This window comes from Erythranthe guttata, chromosome 3 (assembly GCF_056151865.1).
Source record: "Erythranthe guttata isolate IM_541 chromosome 3, IM_541, whole genome shotgun sequence".
Classification (NCBI taxonomy): Eukaryota; Viridiplantae; Streptophyta; class Magnoliopsida; order Lamiales; family Phrymaceae; genus Erythranthe; species Erythranthe guttata.
Genome location: NC_142535.1, coordinates 15,998,570 through 16,021,767, shown reverse-complemented (window position 1 = coordinate 16,021,767; position 23,198 = coordinate 15,998,570). Strand labels below are relative to the sequence as shown.

Below are 23,198 nucleotides of genomic sequence, written 5' to 3'. Positions count from 1 at the left end.
ACACACAATATAATCAGATGATGCGTAAACATGAACGCACAAATTGAATGAATTTCCACGAATTGACCATTTAACTCACCAACAAAAAGAACAGTTTGCCAACAGCAAATTTTACAAACAATATTTCCGAATATCTTAAACAAGACTCGACTATGTTTAGCAAATAGTTACACGAATCTGGCCTGATCGGGCGTTGCTGATTGAAATAATCATTATTCCTGCTTTTCCAATTCACCCATTCTCTCAATGATCGCCTGAAATTAGTAAAATAAAGAAAACGAAAATGAAATTTCGTGTTTAGAAAAATTATGTAATGATCGAGGAAAAGCACTTAATTTCGACCTAAGATGCAATATGGATACTCCCACGTACCAAGAATTATGGGTAGCGTATACACATATTGTAGCAAATAAAGAGTAGATAATAAGGTCATTGAAAGTTCTTACCTTCTTGCTCGTTTCTTGGAGTTCCCCAGCAAGTATGAACTCGTCTAGTATTAGGTACACCTTTGGAAAATACAACACAGAGATTATTACTCAGCATACGACATACTTTGCATATATTACCACACATCACAACAGAGATTTTCTTAGCGATGTTACATTATTATATTCCCCCTGCCCGACTTAGACCAGCCTCAGAGCACTCAAAAATCGAAAAACAAAATGGAAGAGTCGATTCTTTTCACTATACACTAGAGCTAGATCAATTTGTTGTACGGAGGAGCTTTAACGTAAAGTATCCCAATCGGCATACAATTAATTATAATCCAAGTGTTGAACTTCTCCAAAGCAAAGAAAGTGGAAAATTAAAGCAGTTTAATAAATAAGGAAAGGGGAACAAAACATACCTTGTGGAAATTAAAAACTAAATCGAGCTCGCACACGTTGCTGAAGAAATGATCAAGTATCTCCACAAATAAGTGAATGCACTCCAAATAAACTAACTCATTGTCGGTAATGTCGACGCACAGTGAGAAGAATAAACCAGCGTACCGCCTGTAGATAACCTTGTGGGTTCGGAACTGCAACAGAAATATGTTGACCACGGATTATAGGTCAATTGTAATTGAAATGGAAACACACAACAATATGTCCTGAGCGACAACATTAAAGATTCTTCCGGGAGAGTGCAATTAAGTCACCCGTAATCGATGAGCCTACAAATGTAGAAACTGAAGATGGAAAATAGATAGAAACAAGAAAATAACTTCTTTTGGTATAAATTTAACCTTATCTCGAATTCGTCACAAATGATTAATACGACCAAAACTCGAGGAGCTCGGAAAATAATCTTTTACGGGTTTTAATTCAAAATGTAGACAAATTCTTTAGTCCCTAATACTCTCACATTGTACAATTTAATTTTTCACTAATTTCGGTGTTTATACTCGAGAACTCCATTTTAACCAGAATGAATCGGAAATACGATATGCACGCATTCAAAGCATTTCCACTAACCTACTATTGTTGCAACTTTGTACAACTACTCAATAACTAACAACGAAAAATCGGAATTCTCAAGTATGTCGAAAAGCCAATCCGGAAACCCTTGTATCGAGTTAAAATTTTGAGTTAATCGTAGTTTCGACAAATTAAAAATAAAATCAATAGCCCATGCTCATCAATAGTCGTATGTGCTTCAAAATGATTTCTACAATTAAACGAAAAATCGATATCCGAATACGATGTAGAAATGCTAACCTCCACAAAGTTGGTGAATTTGGGATCCCTGTTCACAACCAGCCGATGAACCTAAAAAACCGATTGATTGATAAAATTTCTAATTAATCAAAAGAACTTTCCGCCCTAGAAAAAAATCAGATTAAATTGGGGGGGAAATTACCTCGTACTCGACCTTATGCTTCTCGGATTCCTCGAGAGGGACGTAGTACTTGGCGAGTCGAGTTTTGCCTTGCCTGTTCTGTAATAATATGAATCGGATCTGCAGATTTCGATCAGGAAAAAAAATATCAGAATTATTTGATTCGGTGGTAAGAAACAGATTCAGCAAAACAAGTAGTGATTAGCAAATGCGAACAACTTTTACCATTGTAGAGAGAGACAGACAGAGAGAGAGAGAGAGAGAGAGAGAGAGAGAGAGAGAGAGATCAAATTCAGCTGTTGAAATTGCAGAAATTCTTTTGAAGCTTTAGAACGGAGAGCAATTGCGCGATGACAAGTCAAAGGTCAAAGCTGCACACCATTTATCGAATTATTTCTCTTATTCATTTATTTATTTATGGGCAAATTACAGTCACTCCCCTGGGGTAAGGTGAAATTATGAAAAGCCCCCTCTTGTTAGCGTAATTACAGTCACCTCCTTTAACTATGTAGTTTCTTACACATTCGCCTTACATTGTTAAAGTTACATAGCAGTGTTCATCCGGTTGGTAAATCGACTGAAACGAACCGAATCAAAGTGTATCTAGCTCCAGCTGAAGTTCCCGCAATGTCATCAACCTAGCTTAATTATGAATAAAAAAAAGAAATTAAAAATTTAAGAAAGCTAATCAAATCAATTAATCTCTATCGAAAAGGTTCAATTATGCAAATTCGTCTTTAACAATTTATATTCAACTAACGAGTGTGCGGAAAAATACACAAATTTTTGTCTTTATTTAAAATAGACTTATATTTTCTGGACGGAAACGAATTTCTAATTTTTTTTTCCTTAGTACTAAAACCGTCCCCGAAACTTCTAACACTTACGAAAACGACTCTAAAACGTTTCGGACAGGTGTTATGGAATTTCAATTTTTAAACACTTACGAAAGTTTCTGTGCATCTTAGGTTCTATTATAAAATTTGATTTGTTCAATTTATAATTAGATTCTCACCATAGATTCCCATTTTCCATTTTAATATCCAAAACAAAAGAAAAAAAAATTGAAAAGGGGTTTGTTTGTCTAAATTTAAAATTAGTGGGCGAACCACCTAACACAGAACGCCATTACCCAAATTAATTCATTGGTCAAAAAACAACAACTACATACAAGATTGAGATTCAGATTGCGATTTTCAGGATTCAATCGAGGTAAAGATTTCAATTTCATTCAAAGTAATTATCATCGTTATTTTTTTAATTTTTTTTTCTATGGATAAAACTGTAAATAATTGCCTTCGTGATTGTGTGGTTGAATTGGTTTTGTTCGATTGAAAAGAAAAATTATGGATACCTGAAAATTAAAAAAAATATATATATATATATATCAATATTAGATTATTCAGATTTAATTGATTATTGCTGCTTGATGTTGAGCTCCAATTTTTTTGCTGATGTGTATAATATATTTATATATGAAGAACTCATGTTCAATTTGAAAAAAAAAAAATTGATTTTGATTGTGCCCTAAAAGATCAAACAAGGACATGATGATGTAGGTGCTGATGTCATACTTTTTTCTCTTTGCTCCATTATTTTCAGTCGAGTGGAGTCGAAAGGGATCGATCAAGCGCTACAATCGCTTCGAAATTTGGAGGTGTTTCGGAGTTGGACAAAATAAATAAGCGATAATGGAGAACAATCTCGTACAACCGTTGATTGCTGCAATTATTTCAGCTGCAATTGCTGCCCGATCGTATAGAAAGAAGTCCCTCGACTTTTCGGGAGCTATTTCTGGTTTTGCAGTCATGACTATTCACATTGCCGTCAATTACAGGTCCTTCTTCTCCACAATATATATATATATATATATATATATATATATATATATATATATATATATATATATATATATATATATATGTTCTCATGTATGATATTGATATGGATTGTAGGTTCGGGGCGGTGTTGCTTGTCTTCTTTTTCACTTCTTCGATGTTCACAAAATTTGGAGAGGACAAAAAGCAAAAAGTCGATGCCGATTTCAAGGAGGGTGGTCAACGCAATTGGTATTCTATACAAATTGCGATTCTTAATTTGTGCTTTCAACATTCTAGAAATCGAAGTCATTTTACGTTTTCCCGGAAGTGGTTTATATAGCATAAGCTGAACCTCTGGTAGAAGATCGGGATTTTCATAGTAATTAGCAGCGGAAACTTAAAAAAAAAAGACGATATTCTAAAAAATCAATGCTCAAAGAAACTTCGATTTTTTCACGAGCCGAATCAGCATTTTCGTAACTTTTTTTTTTATGATATAGCTCTTGAATTGCTTAATTGTTTACAGGATACAAGTTATTTACAACAGTGGCATCGGAACGATTCTAGTCTTGACTGTTTGGACAGTAGCGGGCAGCGAGGACTATTGTCTAAATTCAAAAGAATCGAGCCTGTTAACATTTCTAATCGGCGGTATTATTGGTCAATATTGTTGCTGCAACGGCGACACGTGGTCATCCGAACTCGGGATTCTCAGCGACGATCAACCCCGTTTAATTACCACCTTCAAGGTGACAAAAAATACGAACTTTTTTTAAGGTGAAAACTCCCCATGCCCCCCCTAAATACAGTTAAACATCTATAAATTAATATAGTCGGAACTGACAAAATTCTATTAATTTAGCGAAATATTAAATTATCGAGCTAATAATTTAGTACGTTTTTTACCGAGTCGGGACCGTAAGAAATTATTATTTAAGCGAGGTTATTAATTTATCGAGGTTCTACTGTACACACTTTTTAAGGTGTTGTGTGCTAAAAAAATGCATGATAAGGGGGTTTTTGCTAATATTTATAACACAGGGAGTTTTTTAGCAATTTGATATAAAACTGGGGTACTAAACGCAATAACGTTTACTACTGTAATTAACGTTTACTACTCTCTCTCTCTCGATTTCTCATCGTTTCTCTCACTTAAATCAGCCGGTTCGAAAGGGCACAAACGGGGGTGTGACGAAGGCAGGGCTTGTAGCAGCTGCAGCAGGGGGGAGTGTTATCGGAGTGACATTTGTCGCGTTAGGATTCGTCACGACAAACTGCAGTTCCGATATCGCTTTAAAGCAGCTACTGCTAATACCGATTTCAGCTCTATCTGGATTGTGCGGGAGTGTTATAGATTCTTTACTTGGAGCCACCCTCCAATACAGTGGCTTCTGCAGCGTCCGAGATAAGGTCATAATAACACGGATACTTTTAATAATTGAATTAATCAAACTTTTTTTAAATGATATTAGAAGTGTAGTTAATTGACGTTTTGGTCGAAATTGCAGGTTGTCGGGAAACCAGGGCCGACTGTGAAGAGAATATCTGGTCTGAGTATACTCGACAACAATGGAGTGAACCTCGTCTCGGTATTATTGACAACTGTGCTTACTTCATTTGCTTGCTCATATATTTTCTAAAGGCAAAACTTGTGCTTGTGTTGTAATTTTGTACTAGTGGATGAAATAATATTAGGACAGACCATCTATTTAATGAAAAATAAATTGCAGAAAATATATATATATGTTTACTCTGCAACATACTATATATATTTGTTTTGGGCCTATTTTTTTTTATTGATTAATTAAGGAGGAAAAAAATATAAAATAATATCGTGACAAAATTTATAGTAAGTACCAAGTAATTTTTGTTAATAAATAATAAAACTCCATAAAAAAGTAGATGATCAAGGATTGAGTTTAGTGTACCGCTTTAGCCGATAAATTATGCGATCAGATATGCTTACGGTAGGTCCTAGAAACGAGTACTGGCAATCGCAGTGTGGAAATTTCAACTCCAATAACGTTCATTTCTTGTAGCCACCGGTAGGTCCTAGAATCGAGTACTGGCAATCGCAGTGTGCGAATTTCAACTCCAATAACGTTCATTTCTTGTAGGCACAGACCCATATCCGCTACCCTAACAATCCATTGAGTTACCGTAATTTATATTCTTTCATCAAAATCACGTCGAGCCAGGATCAGGTGGCGAGAAATTTCGTCTTTTAATGCAAGATGTGTTTACCGTATGTAATAGGATTAGTAGCATAGGTGGGGCCAAGAACAATTGACCCTTCAACTATATGGCCCCATAAAATCCATTGAAATAAAATAAAATCAAAACTCACCCATTAATTAATTAATTAATTAAAATAAATAAAAGTGAAAACGAACCACATATAACTTGAGACTCAATCAAAATATATACATAGGAGCAACAGAATATTAGTGAAGTGGACGCGAAGAAACGAACCAACCCCCACTCCCCCCTTCTCTTAACTAATCAAAAACACACACACTCCCACTCATTGCAACACACACACACACCCCTCAAATAATACCCAACAAAATCCCTTTTATTGCAAAATAATTATAAACTACTAATTAATTACTACAATTTAATCTGCGCCGCTACGATGAATAGGGCGGAGATCGACACGAGCGCACCGTTCCGGTCGGTGAAAGAGGCGGTCATGTTGTTCGGCGAGAGAGTTCTCGCCGGCGAGATCTACGCCAATAAGTTCAAAGAGGTCAGAACATAATTAATTTAGTTACCAGCCTTATCTAAATTAATTGCTAAAATTTGAAATATTATCGAGTTCCTCTAGCCCATGAGATTTATTATTATTTGAGGTACTAAGATTTTTCTTTTTTCAATAAAGTGCTCGTACTTTTTTTATTACAAAAATACTCGAATGCTATAGTTCATAACGCTGGTTCACTCGCTTTCTCCTTCACATTTGGCTCAGTTAATTAAACCATTTGACTCAGCTGATTTAAATCTGTTGACTCGAGAAGGGAGGGAAAATTGACTGAAATAAGTAATTATCCGATCATGATTTATTACGAAAATTGACAAAAAGAAAAACTAATTTAAAGATTTGTGGCTAGAATTAGCTAAAATAATCATTTAAATTATGAAAAATGGTATTAATTAATTTATATGAGAAACTATTCACTTTTCCAATACAGATGCAGGATGGTACAAGCCAACATGCGCATGGTACAACAACAACAATAGCATCCGAATTAAAGGAAACAAAACAAAGCCTACAAAAGGCTCAACAAGAGAGCATCCACATGGCACAATACCTCTCTTCATTACAACTCGAGCTCCAACAAACCAAAAAAGAGCTTCATCGTTTGAAGAGTACTACAGCGACTCGCACACATGTCAGACTCCCATTGGACGAAGTAGGGACCGCTACAGAAGACGTCAAATTCGTCGAGGGGTCTAAAGAACTACCGATCGAACAAGTGAAGAAGGAAACAATAACTAGTGGTGATTATGATCATCATCATCAAAGAGTTGAATTCCAAAAGAAGAAGTGTGTGACGTTTGCGAATCCGAAGGTGACACGTGTCATTGATGTGCCGCCTCCGCCGCCACCACCACCGCCGCATCGCAGTGAGGTCGTGGTGCTACAAAGGCACCCTTCTCTTAAGAAGAAGAAGAAGAAGCCACTTATTCCGTTCATCGGAGGGATTTTTTCGAAGAAGAGGGGGAGCTCTCATGATCAAGTTGCATTTGCATGAGTAAATTTGGTTACTAATAATTGATTTTTCAATAATTCAATAATGAGTGAAATTTAATGTTGCAGAAACAAAATTTTCTAGCTAGTACTATCAATGTGTAACATATATATATATATATATATATATATATATATATATATATATATATATATATATATATATATATATATATATATATATATATATATATATATATATATATATATACACTATGGTCACATTAGCCTTTCATCAATATATATAATCCCTCCTTTTTTTGGTTTTCAATTTGTTGATGCATTAATTGTCAATTGAAAAACTTTCAAATGACATATTAATTATGCATGTGTTTGCATAAAAATAAAAATATATACTTTTTTATCATTTTTTTGCGAATAACTCTTAAAAAATTCGGGTGCGCTGCCCTCGAACCCCTAAAAAATTTAACCTATCTGCCCATGCGCACACACATGTATGTGTGTATATATATACAATGCATACATTAATAATGAACATATAAACTGTAAAGATGAACTATTTACTACCAAATAATGTGTTACGTGTATTTTCAAATAATATATTTTGGATAGCCGTTGAGGGTATAATAGTAATACTATCCTAATTCCCATATTTTGTGCTACCTAATAAAATGACATTGAACCAACTAATAACTGAAACAGTATCCAAAGAAATGGACTGATTATTAGTTAGATATAAGCTAAATACATAAATATAGAAATATAATAACAATATATAAGCAATATATAAAATAGGAAAAATATAAATAACCATATGAGAAACTTGTGTGTTTTATACATATAACAAATTAAACCAAACTATATATATAGTTTTCATTATATATATTATATTATACATGAAATATTATTTAGACCATGTGATAATAACATCGTCGGATTTTCTTCCGGCAAAAGACGACGACGCACAATCCTGCGACGAAGAAGAAGACTTGTTGAAAAACTCAATGCAATCGGCAATCGCTTCACTATAGTGCGAATTCGATGAGTAGTAATTATACGAACTACTACTGCATGAGGTCTTTGGTGTATCCACCGCCGCCCTGTCACATGAACTCCGCCTTGGTGCCGCCGGCTGCCGCCCCGGCGAGCCACGACCTCTAGCCGGGAGGCCGCCGGGGAATATGAACCGCATTATGATCTTCCGGAACCTATCCAATAGTCTCATGCCGAATAATAATAATATATTTTTTTTTTTTAAAAAGGAAAAAGAAAAGGCAACCCTAATTTTTTGAATATGAATGAGCTACATTTCTCACAAGAAGTACTCCTACTTATATTGTTGAATATTGGTATTATTATATTATATTATATTAAATATAATTATCCATTTATATTTATTTATTTATTCGATAAATATATATTCTCCGGGAAGTGCAATGCTATCATTTGTGTCGTATGGAGGAATAAAATTAATTAAAATGAGTGAATTTTTTTTTTCTTTCGATTTTGCTTTTTGGAGTTATATTCTCTGTCACTCAATGATGTTAGTTCAGAAGTAATTAATTAAATATATATTTTTATAACTAGTTCACGCATGTGACCAAATCATTTGCATGGCCTTTTTTTATTTTTTCCTAATTAATAAAATATAATTATGATAATTAAGTAGTACTCCTATATTATTATTTTGGATATTTTCATTCAATAATATTATTTTATTTTATTTTTATGAAACTATGTAATGTGTATGGAACTATGGAAGCCGATTTCCCGCTTATGTGTTGCAATGATATTTCATTGGAGTTTTATTATAATTATTAATATTATTGAATATTAATTATTTCCATATTTATAATAAGAATTTAAGGATTAAAATTGTGAATCAACTCGCGAGCTTTTAAATAATTGATAGTGAACATGAGCTCGATTTTTTGTCGAGACTCAGTTATAAGATTGCGCTCTACATCACATGAGCTCGAGTTAGTACTAGATAAATATCGATTTCATTTGAATAACGTACTAATTAAGATAATTATGTGAATGTTTGTCTGAAAAAACAATGACTAAAGTACTAAATATTTGACTCTATAATTTCTTCTTTGAAAATGTGCGTTCCAGAAACTTCAATCCCGCAGTAGCTTCACTATATCTCTTGTACGGTTTGCGAGTTATTGGACGAGAGTGGAGATTTATCCACTGCACTTATATGACTGGTTATTTCTTTTAATTATCTAAAATAAATTAGTGGCATCCATAATTGAATAGGTAATTAAATAATTAATCTTTTTTTTTTTTGAGAAAATTAAATAATAAATTCTTGATTAGAATAAAAAACAGCTTTTTTGAACACAATTAGTGAGAATTTAAAAACTAAGCCGACAATGCATACATAATTAATGAATTGTTTAGTTTCTTCAAAGTAATTCATCTATAATTAATTAATTAATTAATTAATTAATTAATCACTTTACCTATGAGAAACAGATGAATGTGGTGATGATGGTTAACTAATTATTGTATTAGTTTTGAAGTGACTTAAAAAAAGTACTTTTGGAATGATGAGAGTTTCCCAGCTTTTCTTTGCCTGGGAAATCTCTATTAATGTGACCTGAATAAATCATTAGGTCAATATATAGTCATCCCCCAAGTTTGACCCGTAATACTAGAATATATTGTTTCGGTATATATCGGCGTATCGTTTTCCTTCACGTATCATATCGTATCATTTATTGTTTCGTACTATGAGATATTTGATTAACTGTTAAAAATAGTAAAAAAAAATATGTATCACATATTAATTATACGATAAAAATGTAAAATTAAATATTTTAAAGTCGAATCCTTCATTCAAAATAGATCTAAATTCAAGTTTCAAACATTAAATTATGGAGTCTGACAAAATTCAAATTAGTTTTTAGAAATGCTAGTTTCGGTTTTATTACATTTGCTAATATAATTGTTTTTATCTAAAGCATTTTTTGTGGTTTTACATTAATTATAAAAATAAATAAATAAATAAAAAGAAAAAAGAAAACCCGGTGGTTATGAACAACAAATGCTGAAAATTGTACAAATCACCCCTAAATAAATATGCTAGTTTCGGTTTTATTACATTTTGCTAATATAATTGCTTTCATCTAAAGCATTTTTTTGTGGTTTTGCCTTAATTTAAAAAAAAAACACAGTGGTTATGAACGACAAATGCTGAAAATTGTACAAAACACCCCTAAATAAGCTGAAAATTACACAAATTACCCCTAAATGTGCAGAAAATCACACAAATCAACCCCTAAAAACAAATATTGTAACTATAGGATATCGTATCTTATCGAGGTATCGAGCGACGTTTAGCTCTATTTGATTACAATCGATGCATATGCCGAGTGTATCGTTTCTATAGAAATCGTATGGTATCGCGATACATATCGCGGTATACGACAAGATATTGACCACACGGTATCCAATGGCTTATTAGGTTAGTATAATTATGGTGTGATTAAATAAATAATTATACCTTATTGATGTTTTGTTAGTAAAAATCACAACTCACAAGTACATGTCAAAAAGGGTCGGGCTGGGCAACCCAACCCGGCCCTCATGGGTCCGGATCTCATATGGCTTTAATTTGAATTTCTTGAAGTGAACTTCGAACCTCCATTTGGGCCAAAGAGCCCAAAATCTTTTAAATCTCAAACAAAGCCCATTTCATTAAGCACAATCTTATTCACTAATTACTTTTTTACTGTACTTACTAATTTATTTATTTTTTGTACAAGGTAATTTTGTATTCAAATAAAGAAAAAATTGTTCCTAAGAATCTACATATATGATGCGTTGCTAGTCTTTTTTTAATTAAAAAATAAAATTAAGAAAAATTAAGAAAAAAAAATCAGTTACAACTTGCAACAAATTTTTAAGCAATATTAGCTGGCCAACAGTTTCAATACTGATGACGAGATTAGCTATTCCTAATTAATTAAAGCTGTACTGTAATTGGTTAAGACAATAGTCAATGGCTTTAGTTTAGATATTTAACAATATTTATTTCTGACAATTAAATTTAACACATATATGTATGAATCTGTCACTTTGGCTGTAATTAATTGCATGTGTGTGACAATTATGAGAGAGATTGAGAGGATTAATTGTTTTAAGGGTCTTTAATTTTTGATTCAGTCAAAAGTCATCGTACATCTTATTACTCCCTAATTAATATATTTATTGCATGTGTCCCAAGACCAGCTCACGTGCTACTTAATGAACATATTTATTGCATTTTTTGAATTTCACTCAATTTCGTGTTTTTTTTTTCCTTTTTTTCGTGTGGCTATTAACCACGGTCATCTCGCGACACTATCGATACTCCATATAAATTTTCACCGAGTGGGAATGCCGCATCTACGTTATAACCGGGGTCGAACATTCTCGATTAATCCAAATAATAATTCAAATTGTGCTATTTGTGATTTTTTTTCGATTTCTATATCTCTTTAGTACAAATATTTAAAATTCTTGTAAGAAACACTTTCTTAATACAATGCACTCCCAAAAATAATATTTACAAATAGGTTGATTCCTTGATTAAATTACACCAATTAAATCTACCACAAGAAGGAAAAAAAAAATTAATAATGATAAAAATATTAAAAATCAAAATAAAACATAATTAATTAACCTAATATTCAAGCGCTTTGTAAATTACAACAAAGCAAGGCAAAATAGCCCTCGAGCTAAACACGTGCAACTCCTCCAGATCCGAGTACACCCCCGCATAACCCGCTACAGAGTCGTACGAGCCGCCGGCTCCAATCTCATCAGCCGCCGCAGCCGCATCCCCCGCCGCAGCCCCCTTCACCTTCCCGGCGATCACGCGGCACACGAGCATCGCGCGGCGCGCGCCGAGTCCGGCGAGCCCGTCGTGGGCGCGGCCGCTGCTGGCGGTGGTGCGGATCCCGTTTGTTCTGCTGCCCTGGAACCCGTGCCGGATGATGGTGCACACGCCGCAAGCCGGCACGGAGCCGCACAGGCTGGACGAGCCGCGGGCCCCGAGCGAGCACGTAAGGGCGGCGCAGTGGAAGCGGAGGAGCTCGTTCCCGTCGGCGGCGCACCTGGCGTTGGTTGATCTCCTGGCGGCGGCGGTGGTGGTGGTGGTGGTGTTGGCGCGTATCTTCACGGAGTCCCTGTAGTCCTCGAACCGTTGGATCGTGCGCTGGGTGTTGTGGACTTTTAGTATCCGTTCGATCTTGCAGATCGGGTTGTCCTTTTTAAGCCAGCTCGATTTGAATATTATTTCCACTATGTTCCGGCTCGAATCTTCCGGTCCAAGTTCGGACACTACAACAACAACAACAAAATTAGATATTTCAGCTTCCTAATTATTAATATAACTAATAATAATTATTATAAATAAATAAACAAATAGATAATGATTAAAATCTTAAATAACTTAATTCATAAAAAAAGAGAAAAATATATCCTAATAATTTTGTTAGTCGAAAGTCTCTCGTTTCTCAAACAATACAAATTTATGCGTCTATCATTCGTCTTTTCCATTTCAATTTACTGAGGTGTAAATCAGTCGACTCGAGAGAACTAACTGAAATTAATCCACTCAATTGATTTGTAAAGATAAATTGAACAAAAGCTAATTAACACATACATAGAGAAACTTAGGTAAATTAAACAATATGATTTTATTTTTCTATTTCCTTTTTTTTTTTAATTTCATATATATATATATATATATGGATATAGAGAAATTAAGTAGTCATAAAAGGCAAACCGGTCGGGGGTTGAAGTATAACTTCCTTTTGTCGGTGAGGTACAACTCGTGCATAAAAAGCGGAAACTGACCACCAACCAGTAAACGACACGTGTATAGAGTGGTACTTTCTCATTTTATGAAGAGAAAGCTGTAATATTAAATCCAAATGGTCCATTGGAAAGCGAAGTGGCATAGCACCACCACCCACTGTGCCGTGTAAAAGATAGGCAAATATTAATGCTTTATATTGGACCAAATTTAATTTACTTTTTTTATTTTATTTTATTTTTAATAATTTCAATATATTAGTTATACTGCAGCATAATGCCGTTTTGCCTGCACTAACATGTTTTTAAACTTCAAATTTTCCCTCAATAAAAATTCAATTTTATTTTTCTTGTAGCACTATTTATTTCTTCTTTTCAATTTGAATAGAATTAATCATTTTTGTTAAAAATATTAATACAAATTAATTAGCGTTGACTCGTAGATTTTCATAATAGGAAATTAAATTAAATTAAAAAGAAATAAATAATTAAGTGAAAGCTGGAATATAATCAAGCAACAGCTAGGTCATTCATATATAAAAAAAATATGAAATTAGATTAAAACATAATAATAATAATTAAAAATAATTAATTAATTATTTACCTGCATGCTTAACTGCTCGATGATGTTCTAAGCTCTCAAGTTTCGGAAAAACCTCTCCGCATTCAGAGCAAGCACATATAGTTGTTCTCGGCAATGGATACCTGTTAATTTATTTATTTCAATACCTTAATTTAATTAATTAACTTAATCACAATATAATTAATTATTAATATATATTAAATTTTTTTCCTAGGGTTAATTAATTAATCATGATAACTAAAAAAATACCTGCTAGGATCAACTATGGAGTGGCACTCATAACACCCGGAGAGCTTCCTGAACTGCATGCCTCGGCCACACGTGTACGGTGCGCCGCCGCCGCCGCCGGCGGAGGCGGTTCTGGCGGAGGTGGAGTTGACGGACCTGGAAGAAGAGGAGCCGTGGGAGGCGGCGGTCTTCTTGGTGAGGAGCCTGGTTTCCTGGCCGAGAGCGCTGCTCTCCGGAGAGTTGTCGGCGCGGTGGACGACGCGGGCGTTGCCGTGGGCGACGTCGCGGAAGGTACAAATGGAGCTGCACGAGGTATAAATGTTGGTGTTATTATTTGATGATGATGATCTTGATCTTCTAGAAGGGTCGTGGATTTTGGAATCTTCGATTTGTTTGCAGGTGAGGAGGTTCTTGATTTGATCCCAAGACGAGGGCTGTTTGGTAATTTCCTTCTTTTTCTTGCGGTTCGAAGTATTGTTACTTGTTCGGACATTCTTTTTGGCGTCGTGGTGAGAAGACGAAGAAGATTCCGGTAAGAAGGTGAGGAGGGCCATGAGAATTAGGGTTAGGAAGTAGTGGAACAAGACTTGTGGCATGGAGTTTCTTGATCTCTCTTTCATGGAGAGAAAAACACACACACACACTAACACAAAGTTGTGATGAGAGAGAAAATAAATATAGAGAGAGAGAGAGAGAGAGAGAGAGAGAGAGAGAGAGGGTATTGGGGGAAGGTGTTTCTTTAATGGGGGGAGGGATCCAAGATTGGGTAAAGAAAGAATTGGGATAAGGTCTTTTTGGTACTTTTGGTTATTTTTTCAATTTTTAATTAATTCAGATTTGTTTGTTTGCATGAGAAATAAAATTGATTAATTAACTAACCATATAGAGATTTATATATGTAATATATATATCAATAATTTGGTTTAATTATTGCATGAGAGTTCAGTTTATCCAGCAAGACTAAGATTCGTTTATAGATCAACAAACCAGCTTTTTTTTTTTTTTTGTCTAATCATATAAATAATGATGGATGTCAGAATACAACCAAATAGTTATTTATTTACTTTAAGTATTGTTAATTAAGATTTAGTGTTCTTAATTACTACTAGTGTTTATAATTAAATTGGAAAGGAAAAGAGTAGCAGAAGATCGGATTTATGATGTAACTCGAAAATCTGAATTGATGAAATTAATTTCCAACCACTATAATGGGTCCATTTTTGGTATTAATTATGTGGGGAAGGTTCGTGTATGTATGTATGTTCATGCACAAGAATGTGGAGTAATACATGTATTATAGTTCATAAAATACTTATATATATATATATATATATATATATATATATATATATATATATATATATATATATATATATATATATATATATATATATATATATATAAAAGATTAATTAGCATATTAATTTTGGGTCCAAATTAAATTGGGATTGCATGGGTACGATAAAAGAATGCATGTGAAGCATATATGGCGGCTTAATTTGGCATTGTGCCTAATTAACATGGCCATTATAACTTATTATCCTCTTTTTTCTTCTTCTCCTTTTTTTTAATAATTGAAATCTGGATTTTAGCAATACAAGCGTAAACTTCAATTCGAGACAAGCTTGACCTAAAAAGTGTCAACAGGAAGATTCGAGTTATGGTAAATGACATCACACTCTCTTACTCCACTAATTAGATCACATATTGCAAAAAAAAAAGAAAAAAAAAAGAAAAAAGAAACTATAGCCAATTAATTATGAAATTTTATTGTTAATTAACGATTAAATTTTATTTATCGTGCAACCCGTATTGTGCCTTTCTCAGGAATTTTTCTATTATTTATGTTGAGGATACAATTTTTTTTATATATATAATAGAATGTTATTTATTATTGAAATTTATACTCCCTCCGTTCCTAAATATGTGTCGTTTTTCACCTCGGCACGAGTCTTAAGAATTTCAATAAATATGTCTTGATTTTAGGAAAATAGATATAAATAGACCAAAATACCCTTGTTTACTAATTAATGCAGAAAGAATGTTGGGGAATTAATAAGGGTATAATTGAAAAATATGTAATTAATGCAACATTGGAATTGTAAAGTGACTGATAATATGGAACAAAAAAATTCTTAAAAGAGACAGATATTGTGGAACAAATGGAGTATAATATTTAATAATTAATATGTAAATAAATAGATCATGTTCTATTAAATCCCTTTCACAATGTTTGGAAGATACTGATTGTTTATATTTACATACTAAAAGATCCCAATTTAATTTTTTAGTGTGTGACATTTAATATAGTCATGCAAATTGGGGGCTCAATAGTCAAAAGTATGTGGTGGGGAATTTAGATTCCAATTTTAAGGAAGAAGAGAAATAGAAGAGCCAAATGAATAAAATAATGATAAGTGACTTATATTTATATCAATTTGATTTTTATTTTGTAGCGTTTAGCCCTATGTGAATTTTGTAACGTGCTACTTAACCACTCAACCTATCCATTTTCATTTGTGTTTTGTTGAAGTCCACTTTCTTTTTTTTTATTGATTTTATTTTATATAATCTAAATATTAGGTGGATTAATTCAAGGAGCATACGATATTTTATGCACTTGGGCTCTGAGATCCTATATTTGGTGAAAATAAACTCGGTGTTTTAGAATTGTTAATCTAAATTATTAATCATTCACTAAGCACACATATACATTGATGTATGCGTTGTTATGTGCAGAGCTATGGTTTAAAATCACCGAAAATTTTCATCGGGTATAGATAAATTTAAAACAATTATTCAATTTTGACCCCTTACCCAAATTTAACTCCAATTTTGATTGCCGTGCTCATTGACCGCTGGTCACTGGCGTTGACTTTTTTTTTATCGTCGTCGCCGCTGACCGGCGGTCAACATCAGTCTCTAACAGTATTGACTTTTATAAATTATTGAAATTGGAGTTAATTTAGAGTTTACAGTTACAAATTAGATTTAAATAGTTGGGGGCAATTTTGCATTAATATTAAATATTTCTTTGTTTATAATACATGTTAAAAGGGCGTAGTTATTACTTATTAATGAAAAGGATAAAATACTTCAATTTAATTTAAATTAATAAAGATTGGTGGTCAGATACTTTCTCGTAAAAAAACCCTTATATATAATATCTAGGTACGTAGCAAATCTAAGTTATTCCATATTATATACTTTGTATTCGTCATCAATTTTGAAATACGGGGACAAGCTTTCCTAATCGTTAGGTGAAGAGTTGGGGGTGTGTTGAAACAACTACGATTTTTATCTAAATAATTGTAATATTATTAAACAATAAAATAAGTAAATGAAAAAATGTTGATGCATTAGTTATTTAATCATGGGTTTATTTAGCCCAACTATTCCAATTGTCGAAACAGCGAATATTATGAATGGTTTGGTATTTCGTTGTCACCTTAATGGATGTGGACCGTTCAATTTGACTTGTGCATAGTCTATATTATTATTTTTTGCTTCAACACTTAGGTATTAAAAAAATTAAGTTGGTGGTAATACTAAAATGAAATATATAACAACTAAGATATTATCTCCCATATTCTTCTCAAATCCAAAATATATATACAATTTATTTTTTATTTTAATGATATTTATGTCACATATTGCACGCAATATACACGTGTATGTATATAAGAGCATAATATGGATATTACACTGCGTGAAATATACTGGGTAGCAAGGATTAGAACCATGTATGGGAACCTAATTGTAAGCATGCCTAAAATTATGTTATATATATAGTATTTCTCTATGTGATGCACCTAGTGATATTTTAAAAGTGAGGAAAATAACGATTTAAAAATATGACATTCAAAATTCGGCATACATGAAGAAAGTGTTAAGAAAAAACTCATCCATAATTAGAAGATATAAAACATAATTACAAAAATGCCATTAGAGTTGTAGAGCGTTCTCGTAGAGAAAAAAGAAAAAAAATTACAAAGATGTCATTAATCGTTCCAAAGAAAGTGAAAAAATCGTTCCATTGAGATAAAAAATCAAAAAAATTAGAAAATTAGTAGAGAAAAAAATTTACGGAGATGTAATTAGTTTTGCCGTAGGTTGGATTTATATTTTCGTTTATTAAAATTTACTTTATATTTAGTAATTGTAATCTGTAAAATAGAACTCCATAGGCAGGCTTCTCTGGAAATTAGCCCATGAGTTTATTTCTCATATAAAGCCCAAAGTTTAGGCCCATTTAAAATACGTCGTCGTTTAGGGGAACCGTTGCCATTTGCTAGGGTTTTAGGTTCAAATTTCTTCGCCCCAAATCCCATTCAAATTCAACCAAATTGCTCTTCTAACCGCCCAAGGTTGTTTCTTTCCCTAACAAACCATCAATTCGAATTCAACCAAATCGATCAAAGGTTGTTTCTTTTGGTCGGAGAACAAAAAACAAAAAAAAAACAGCAATGTCTAGTAAGAATTCAGACGAAACTATGTGCGCGAATAGGAACCCGAGAATAACCTGGGAAGGCTGCAGTGTTTTGCTCGACATCAACGACGGCGATCGAGTGCTGTTCTCTCGCCTCAACGGCGGCGCGTAAGCTGTTAACTTCAATTTTTTTTTTTACCTGTGCTTGGAAATTATGAAAATTTATACAACAGCTCCTTTTTTTTGAGTCGGCTTTTATATTTTGTGTAATTTAGGAAAATAAAGATAGGGAACAAGAATTGCTCGCTGCAGCCTTTGATTGGATGCCCGTTTGGGTCTTCGTTTCAGGTAGATGTCGGAGAAGACGGACCGTTTCTCTCCCGAGTCGGTCCAGCATCTGAAGGTTAATAAATCTGTCTTCTTTAGATATATCTGAATCATGACTAGTTTGAAAAGTGCTTATATTAAATTTTTCGGATGTTCTTCGACTCGTACGGGTTAGTTTTATGTTGTTTCTATTAGCATTATGTTTCGTTTCAACGGTGTTAGAGTTGAGTTGGTATGTTGTGTTCTGAATTTAGTTGCTTCTTAGTATGCTTAGTATTGAAGATATATATGTGCCTCTGCGTCTCGGTGGGAGACGAAAGAGGAAAATAAGGGTCTGATTGTGTATGTATAGTTTGGTTTTGCGATGAACGTCGTTTAAGCAATTCAATTGCCAATGTATTCATATATATATTTTTAATCAGGTAATAACCTTGGGGAGAAAATGGATTGCGAAGTTATGGAGGAATGCAGAGATAATCGCGCATTAGTTGATAATAACACAGCCCAGACTCTCACGGGTGAAGACATTGATGAAATGCGGAGGTAAATTACTAAAGTTGCTTATTTTCTAGGTTAAAACTATACAACTATGCTTTTATTGCATCGAAATGGGGAAGTTCGTTACATACGATAGAGACTGATTGCGCTTAATTTTGCGACTATAGCATTAAGCACGTCATGTAAAGACACTGGCCAATATAATTTGGTTCTAATTCAAATTCTCTGCTGTTGATCTATTAAGTATAATGCCCATAAACCAACTTTATGTATTTTGACTTTTCCTTGATTCTTGTTTTCGTCTAAGTTCTAACATTTTTTGCCTAATATGGCTGCAAGGTATACTATGCCTCTGCAATAGTGTTTGACTGTTTATACCTTGTTTGCAGAAAGGGAGTAACTGGGGATGAAATAGTTGAGGCCCTTATTGCAAATAGTGCAACATTTGATAAGAAAACTGCATTTTCACAGGTAATTGACTAATACGAAAAAAGCTTAATCTATTCCGAACATCAAATACTGAATATATCTCGGTTTGCAGGAAAAGTACCGGATCAAAAAGCAGAAAAAATATGCACCGAGGATACTTGTGAGACGTCCATTTGCCCGAAGGTTGGCTTAATGATTACTCACTTTTTTTTTCTTTACTCAGAATTACATGTTCATTTCTAAGCACTGTAATGAACTTGTTGCTTTTAATTTGTATGCGAAATTCTGTTTCTGTTTTTAATATTATACATACTTATTAGGAAATCTCGATCTGCAATCATTGATTATTTCAGTCAAATATTTGTTTTCCTGAATATCGTTTCATTGCTAATATATTTGCATCTTGTTCCTTGCAGCATATGTGAAGCATACTTCAAAAAACAGGGAGAGAAAATCGGGTAAATAACTTACTCTTGTGATGATAAATTACCGCATTAACTTCAATTTATAATCACATTAACCAAATTAAGAATTATGTTCACATTAATAATTCTTAATGATTAAGACATGCCTCGTATTGTCAAATAGTAGTTCTTTTCTTTCTAGTTTTTGCAAATAGTTGGGATTTCTTTTATCACTTTAAGAATTATGTTAATATTGACGAGCCGATGACAAGTAGTCAATTTCTTGCTTATTCCGATTGCTTTCTAGTACTTTCATCTATTGCTCAAATATTTACAATTAATGCCACGAACCCTTTATTTAAAGAACTTCTATGATGTATAATTGCCAGGTTTTTACGGGTGGACACACTGTCTCTTCTGTTGTCCTTTGCTAATGTTACCTCACACTCAGATGTACTTGTATTGGATATGCTCGACGGTTTAATTACTGGTGCTGTGGCGGAGCGTTTGGGAGGTATATATTTACCTTCTTCCGTTATAAAAATAAAATAAAAATTTTCTTGAATAATTTAATCGAATTTATTTTTTCTATTTCAATGAAAATTTAATGCCTAATATTTTTTTTTGCCTCTTTCCAGGAATGGGTTATGTATGTAATACGTATTGCGGGATGACTCCATATCCTATTAATATTGTCCGAATGTTCAATTTCAGTAACGAGACATGCAAAAAGTGCGTCTTCTTAAATCCTGTTTGTTTACCTTTTATTATGCAATTATTGCAACGGTTTTTTTGGCTATAAAATTTATTCCCGTTTGTGGTATTTCTTCATTGTCCAGGATCGTGCATGCTTCGCTTTCTGAACTACAACCTTCTTCCCGCAGTGAAAATTCAACGTCCATTGACCAGATCGAAGATGACTCTGATATCGGAAAAGTGCAAAATGTTTGTGATAATTTTTCTTTATCTTTTTTTTTCTTTTTTTTTTCTATATATATAAATTTACAATGACGGTTTATATTTCTGCAGAAAGAAATGTCGTCTCCTTCAACTATAGACTTGGTCAGTAATATCGAAAGTGGTAAAAGTATAAAGGCTGGCGATAAGGCACCTCTTGATGCTATTAATTCCTGGAAGGAAAATGGCTTTTCCAGGTAATTTAATTTTTTGCTTTTTTTTTTAATTAATTTTATTCTGAATTTCGTGAAGATAGTTTGTTTATTTTTCGATAAATATCTGACTTTTTTTTTTTAATATTTTTATTTGCAGTTTGATTATTGCTGCTCCAGACTTGGATGCTTGGAGCATCGCAAAAGAGCTTGTACCACTTCTATCTTACTCGGCCCCATTCGTCATTTATCACCAGTATCTCCAGGTAATTAATTATTTTAATCGTTAAATTTAATTAACCACTTTTTTGATAATTGAAAAAAAAATCTCATTTGGTTAAACAAACAAGAACAAGAAAAAGTCGAAATTTGCATATTAATTAAATACGAGCGAAACAATCTCTCTCCCTCTTTCTGATTTTCTTTTTATTTTTTATTTATTTTATTACAGCCTCTAGCAACATGCATGCACAATCTGCAGACGGAGAAAATGGCCATCAGCTTGCAAATTTCGGAATCTTGGTTGCGTGAGTATCAGGTACAACTCTCGATACTCTATATAATGTCCAATATTTTTAATAAAAATAATTTTTAATATTTTTTAATTGAAAATGGCTCGTAATACTATCTGTTACTCGTAGTAATTACATATAATCTTACATATTGCAGGTTCTTCCATCAAGAACTCATCCACATATGCAGATGAGCTCATCTGGTGGCTATTTATTGACTGGCATTCGAATAACTGCCAGCGAAAAAAGCCCCGCCTAGTTATATGAATTATCGAATTTTTTTTTTTTTTAATTTTTTTTAATTACTATTATTATTTTACCTTAATTGAGTTCTGGTGTGACTTAAACCTTGTACTTGCCTTGATTTGTAAGAAGTGTACAGTAAATGCGATTTTGCTCGAGCCACGGATTAACTTTCAAATAGTTGATTTATGGAATAATTATGGAAATTTGGCATAATATAGCATTTTATTTCAGCCAATTATATAATGAATTTATTTTGTTAGCATATTTTTTTATAGCGTACGGTGCATTTGGAATTTAATGAAACTAAATTATTATATACTTTTGTTTAACTTAAAATTGGAAAAAAAGAACATATATTACGCCATTGCAAATATGGTTGGATCTGAGGGGAGGTTACCTAGAGTCTCCGGATATTTACGAAAATTTAGGGCCCAAAAATTATTTTATATACACTTTATTATTAGTACTTATTTTTTAAAATTTATTTTGTAATTTTATATTATATTTTGGAACATCAGTTCTAAAATATTTTAATTACTTATTTTTATTCTAAAATAAGAATCTATTAGTGTATTCAAGTTTATAAATGTTTATGAAGTCTATTTGCTATAAAGATTATATGTCACGGGAGGAAGTAAACCAGTAAATCATCCTGTTAATTTCGATTTTTTTTTTCCATATTTTAAACCAGTAAATCGCAAATCATCCTGTTAATTTCGAATTTTTTTTTTCCATATTTTTAGTTATTCTACATACATACATTTCAAAAAATATTTCAAAATAATTTATCAAGGGCCCATTTTGAATTGTTATGTAAATCTCCCTTAGGACCTCGAATTCTCACGATATTAAATCGTAAATTAAATGGTTACTATTACTCGACCCAACCCTAGCACCTCAAATCCTTAAATAGGCAAGCACCCCTGCAAATTATCTAAAAATATTTATAATTCATCAAGTTATCTCTGAAGACATGGTATGAAGACATGGTATGGGACAGTTCGACGGAAGATACGCCCGTCGGATAAAAAATGAAGGGAACAAGCAATGGAACCACCGGAAACAAGAAACCGGTGGTTCTGGAAGGGCGACGGAAACATTAACAAGCAATGGAACCATCGGAAACAATCAAGAAACCGGTGGTTCCGGTGGGTCTAGAAGGGCAACTGAAACATGAACAAGCAATTGAACAACCGGAAATAATAAAGAAAATGGTGGTTCCGGTGGGTATGTATGGGTGGCAGGATATTACGATGGCAGCAGCGA

The 23,198-nt window shown here is 33.1% G+C and overlaps 5 protein-coding genes across 5 annotated transcripts; 3 read left to right on the top strand and 2 right to left on the bottom strand.

Moving 5' to 3' along the window:
* Positions 1 to 10: 10 nt before the first annotated feature.
* Positions 11 to 2,233, bottom strand: LOC105956428 (AP-2 complex subunit sigma). The gene is made up of 6 exons (XM_088815701.1): positions 2,050 to 2,233; positions 1,846 to 1,944; positions 1,704 to 1,754; positions 851 to 1,024; positions 447 to 506; positions 11 to 254 (listed from the first exon to the last, which is right to left on the bottom strand). The coding sequence occupies exons 1-6, from the start codon at positions 2,050 to 2,052 to the stop codon at positions 213 to 215; spliced, it is 429 nt and encodes a 142-aa protein (XP_088671827.1). The 5' UTR covers positions 2,053 to 2,233; the 3' UTR covers positions 11 to 212.
* Positions 2,234 to 2,785: 552 nt separating this feature from the next.
* On the top strand, positions 2,786 to 5,409 carry LOC105956429 (integral membrane protein (Protein of unknown function DUF92, transmembrane)). The gene is made up of 6 exons (XM_012980279.2): positions 2,786 to 3,036; positions 3,427 to 3,661; positions 3,780 to 3,893; positions 4,171 to 4,393; positions 4,806 to 5,054; positions 5,153 to 5,409. The coding sequence occupies exons 2-6, from the start codon at positions 3,516 to 3,518 to the stop codon at positions 5,282 to 5,284; spliced, it is 864 nt and encodes a 287-aa protein (XP_012835733.2). The 5' UTR covers positions 2,786 to 3,036; positions 3,427 to 3,515; the 3' UTR covers positions 5,285 to 5,409.
* A 736-nt stretch (positions 5,410 to 6,145) lies between these two features.
* Positions 6,146 to 7,472, top strand: LOC105956377 (WEB family protein (DUF827)). The gene is made up of 2 exons (XM_012980228.2): positions 6,146 to 6,393; positions 6,836 to 7,472. Exons 1-2 carry the CDS (start codon positions 6,280 to 6,282, stop codon positions 7,397 to 7,399), a joined length of 678 nt encoding a protein of 225 aa, XP_012835682.2. The 5' UTR covers positions 6,146 to 6,279; the 3' UTR covers positions 7,400 to 7,472.
* A 4,409-nt stretch (positions 7,473 to 11,881) lies between these two features.
* Positions 11,882 to 14,713, bottom strand: LOC105956430 (C2H2-like zinc finger protein). The gene is made up of 3 exons (XM_012980280.2): positions 14,000 to 14,713; positions 13,772 to 13,872; positions 11,882 to 12,690 (listed from the first exon to the last, which is right to left on the bottom strand). Exons 1-3 carry the CDS (start codon positions 14,596 to 14,598, stop codon positions 12,032 to 12,034), a joined length of 1,359 nt encoding a protein of 452 aa, XP_012835734.2. The 5' UTR covers positions 14,599 to 14,713; the 3' UTR covers positions 11,882 to 12,031.
* Positions 14,714 to 18,261: 3,548 nt separating this feature from the next.
* LOC105956432 (eukaryotic initiation factor 3 gamma subunit family protein) lies at positions 18,262 to 22,145 on the top strand. The gene is made up of 13 exons (XM_012980282.2): positions 18,262 to 18,575; positions 18,683 to 18,810; positions 19,157 to 19,277; positions 19,622 to 19,703; positions 19,774 to 19,844; positions 20,078 to 20,119; positions 20,455 to 20,579; positions 20,704 to 20,797; positions 20,905 to 21,010; positions 21,095 to 21,219; positions 21,335 to 21,440; positions 21,626 to 21,712; positions 21,844 to 22,145. Exons 1-13 carry the CDS (start codon positions 18,445 to 18,447, stop codon positions 21,943 to 21,945), a joined length of 1,320 nt encoding a protein of 439 aa, XP_012835736.2. The 5' UTR covers positions 18,262 to 18,444; the 3' UTR covers positions 21,946 to 22,145.
* The last annotated feature ends 1,053 nt before the right edge of the window (positions 22,146 to 23,198 follow it).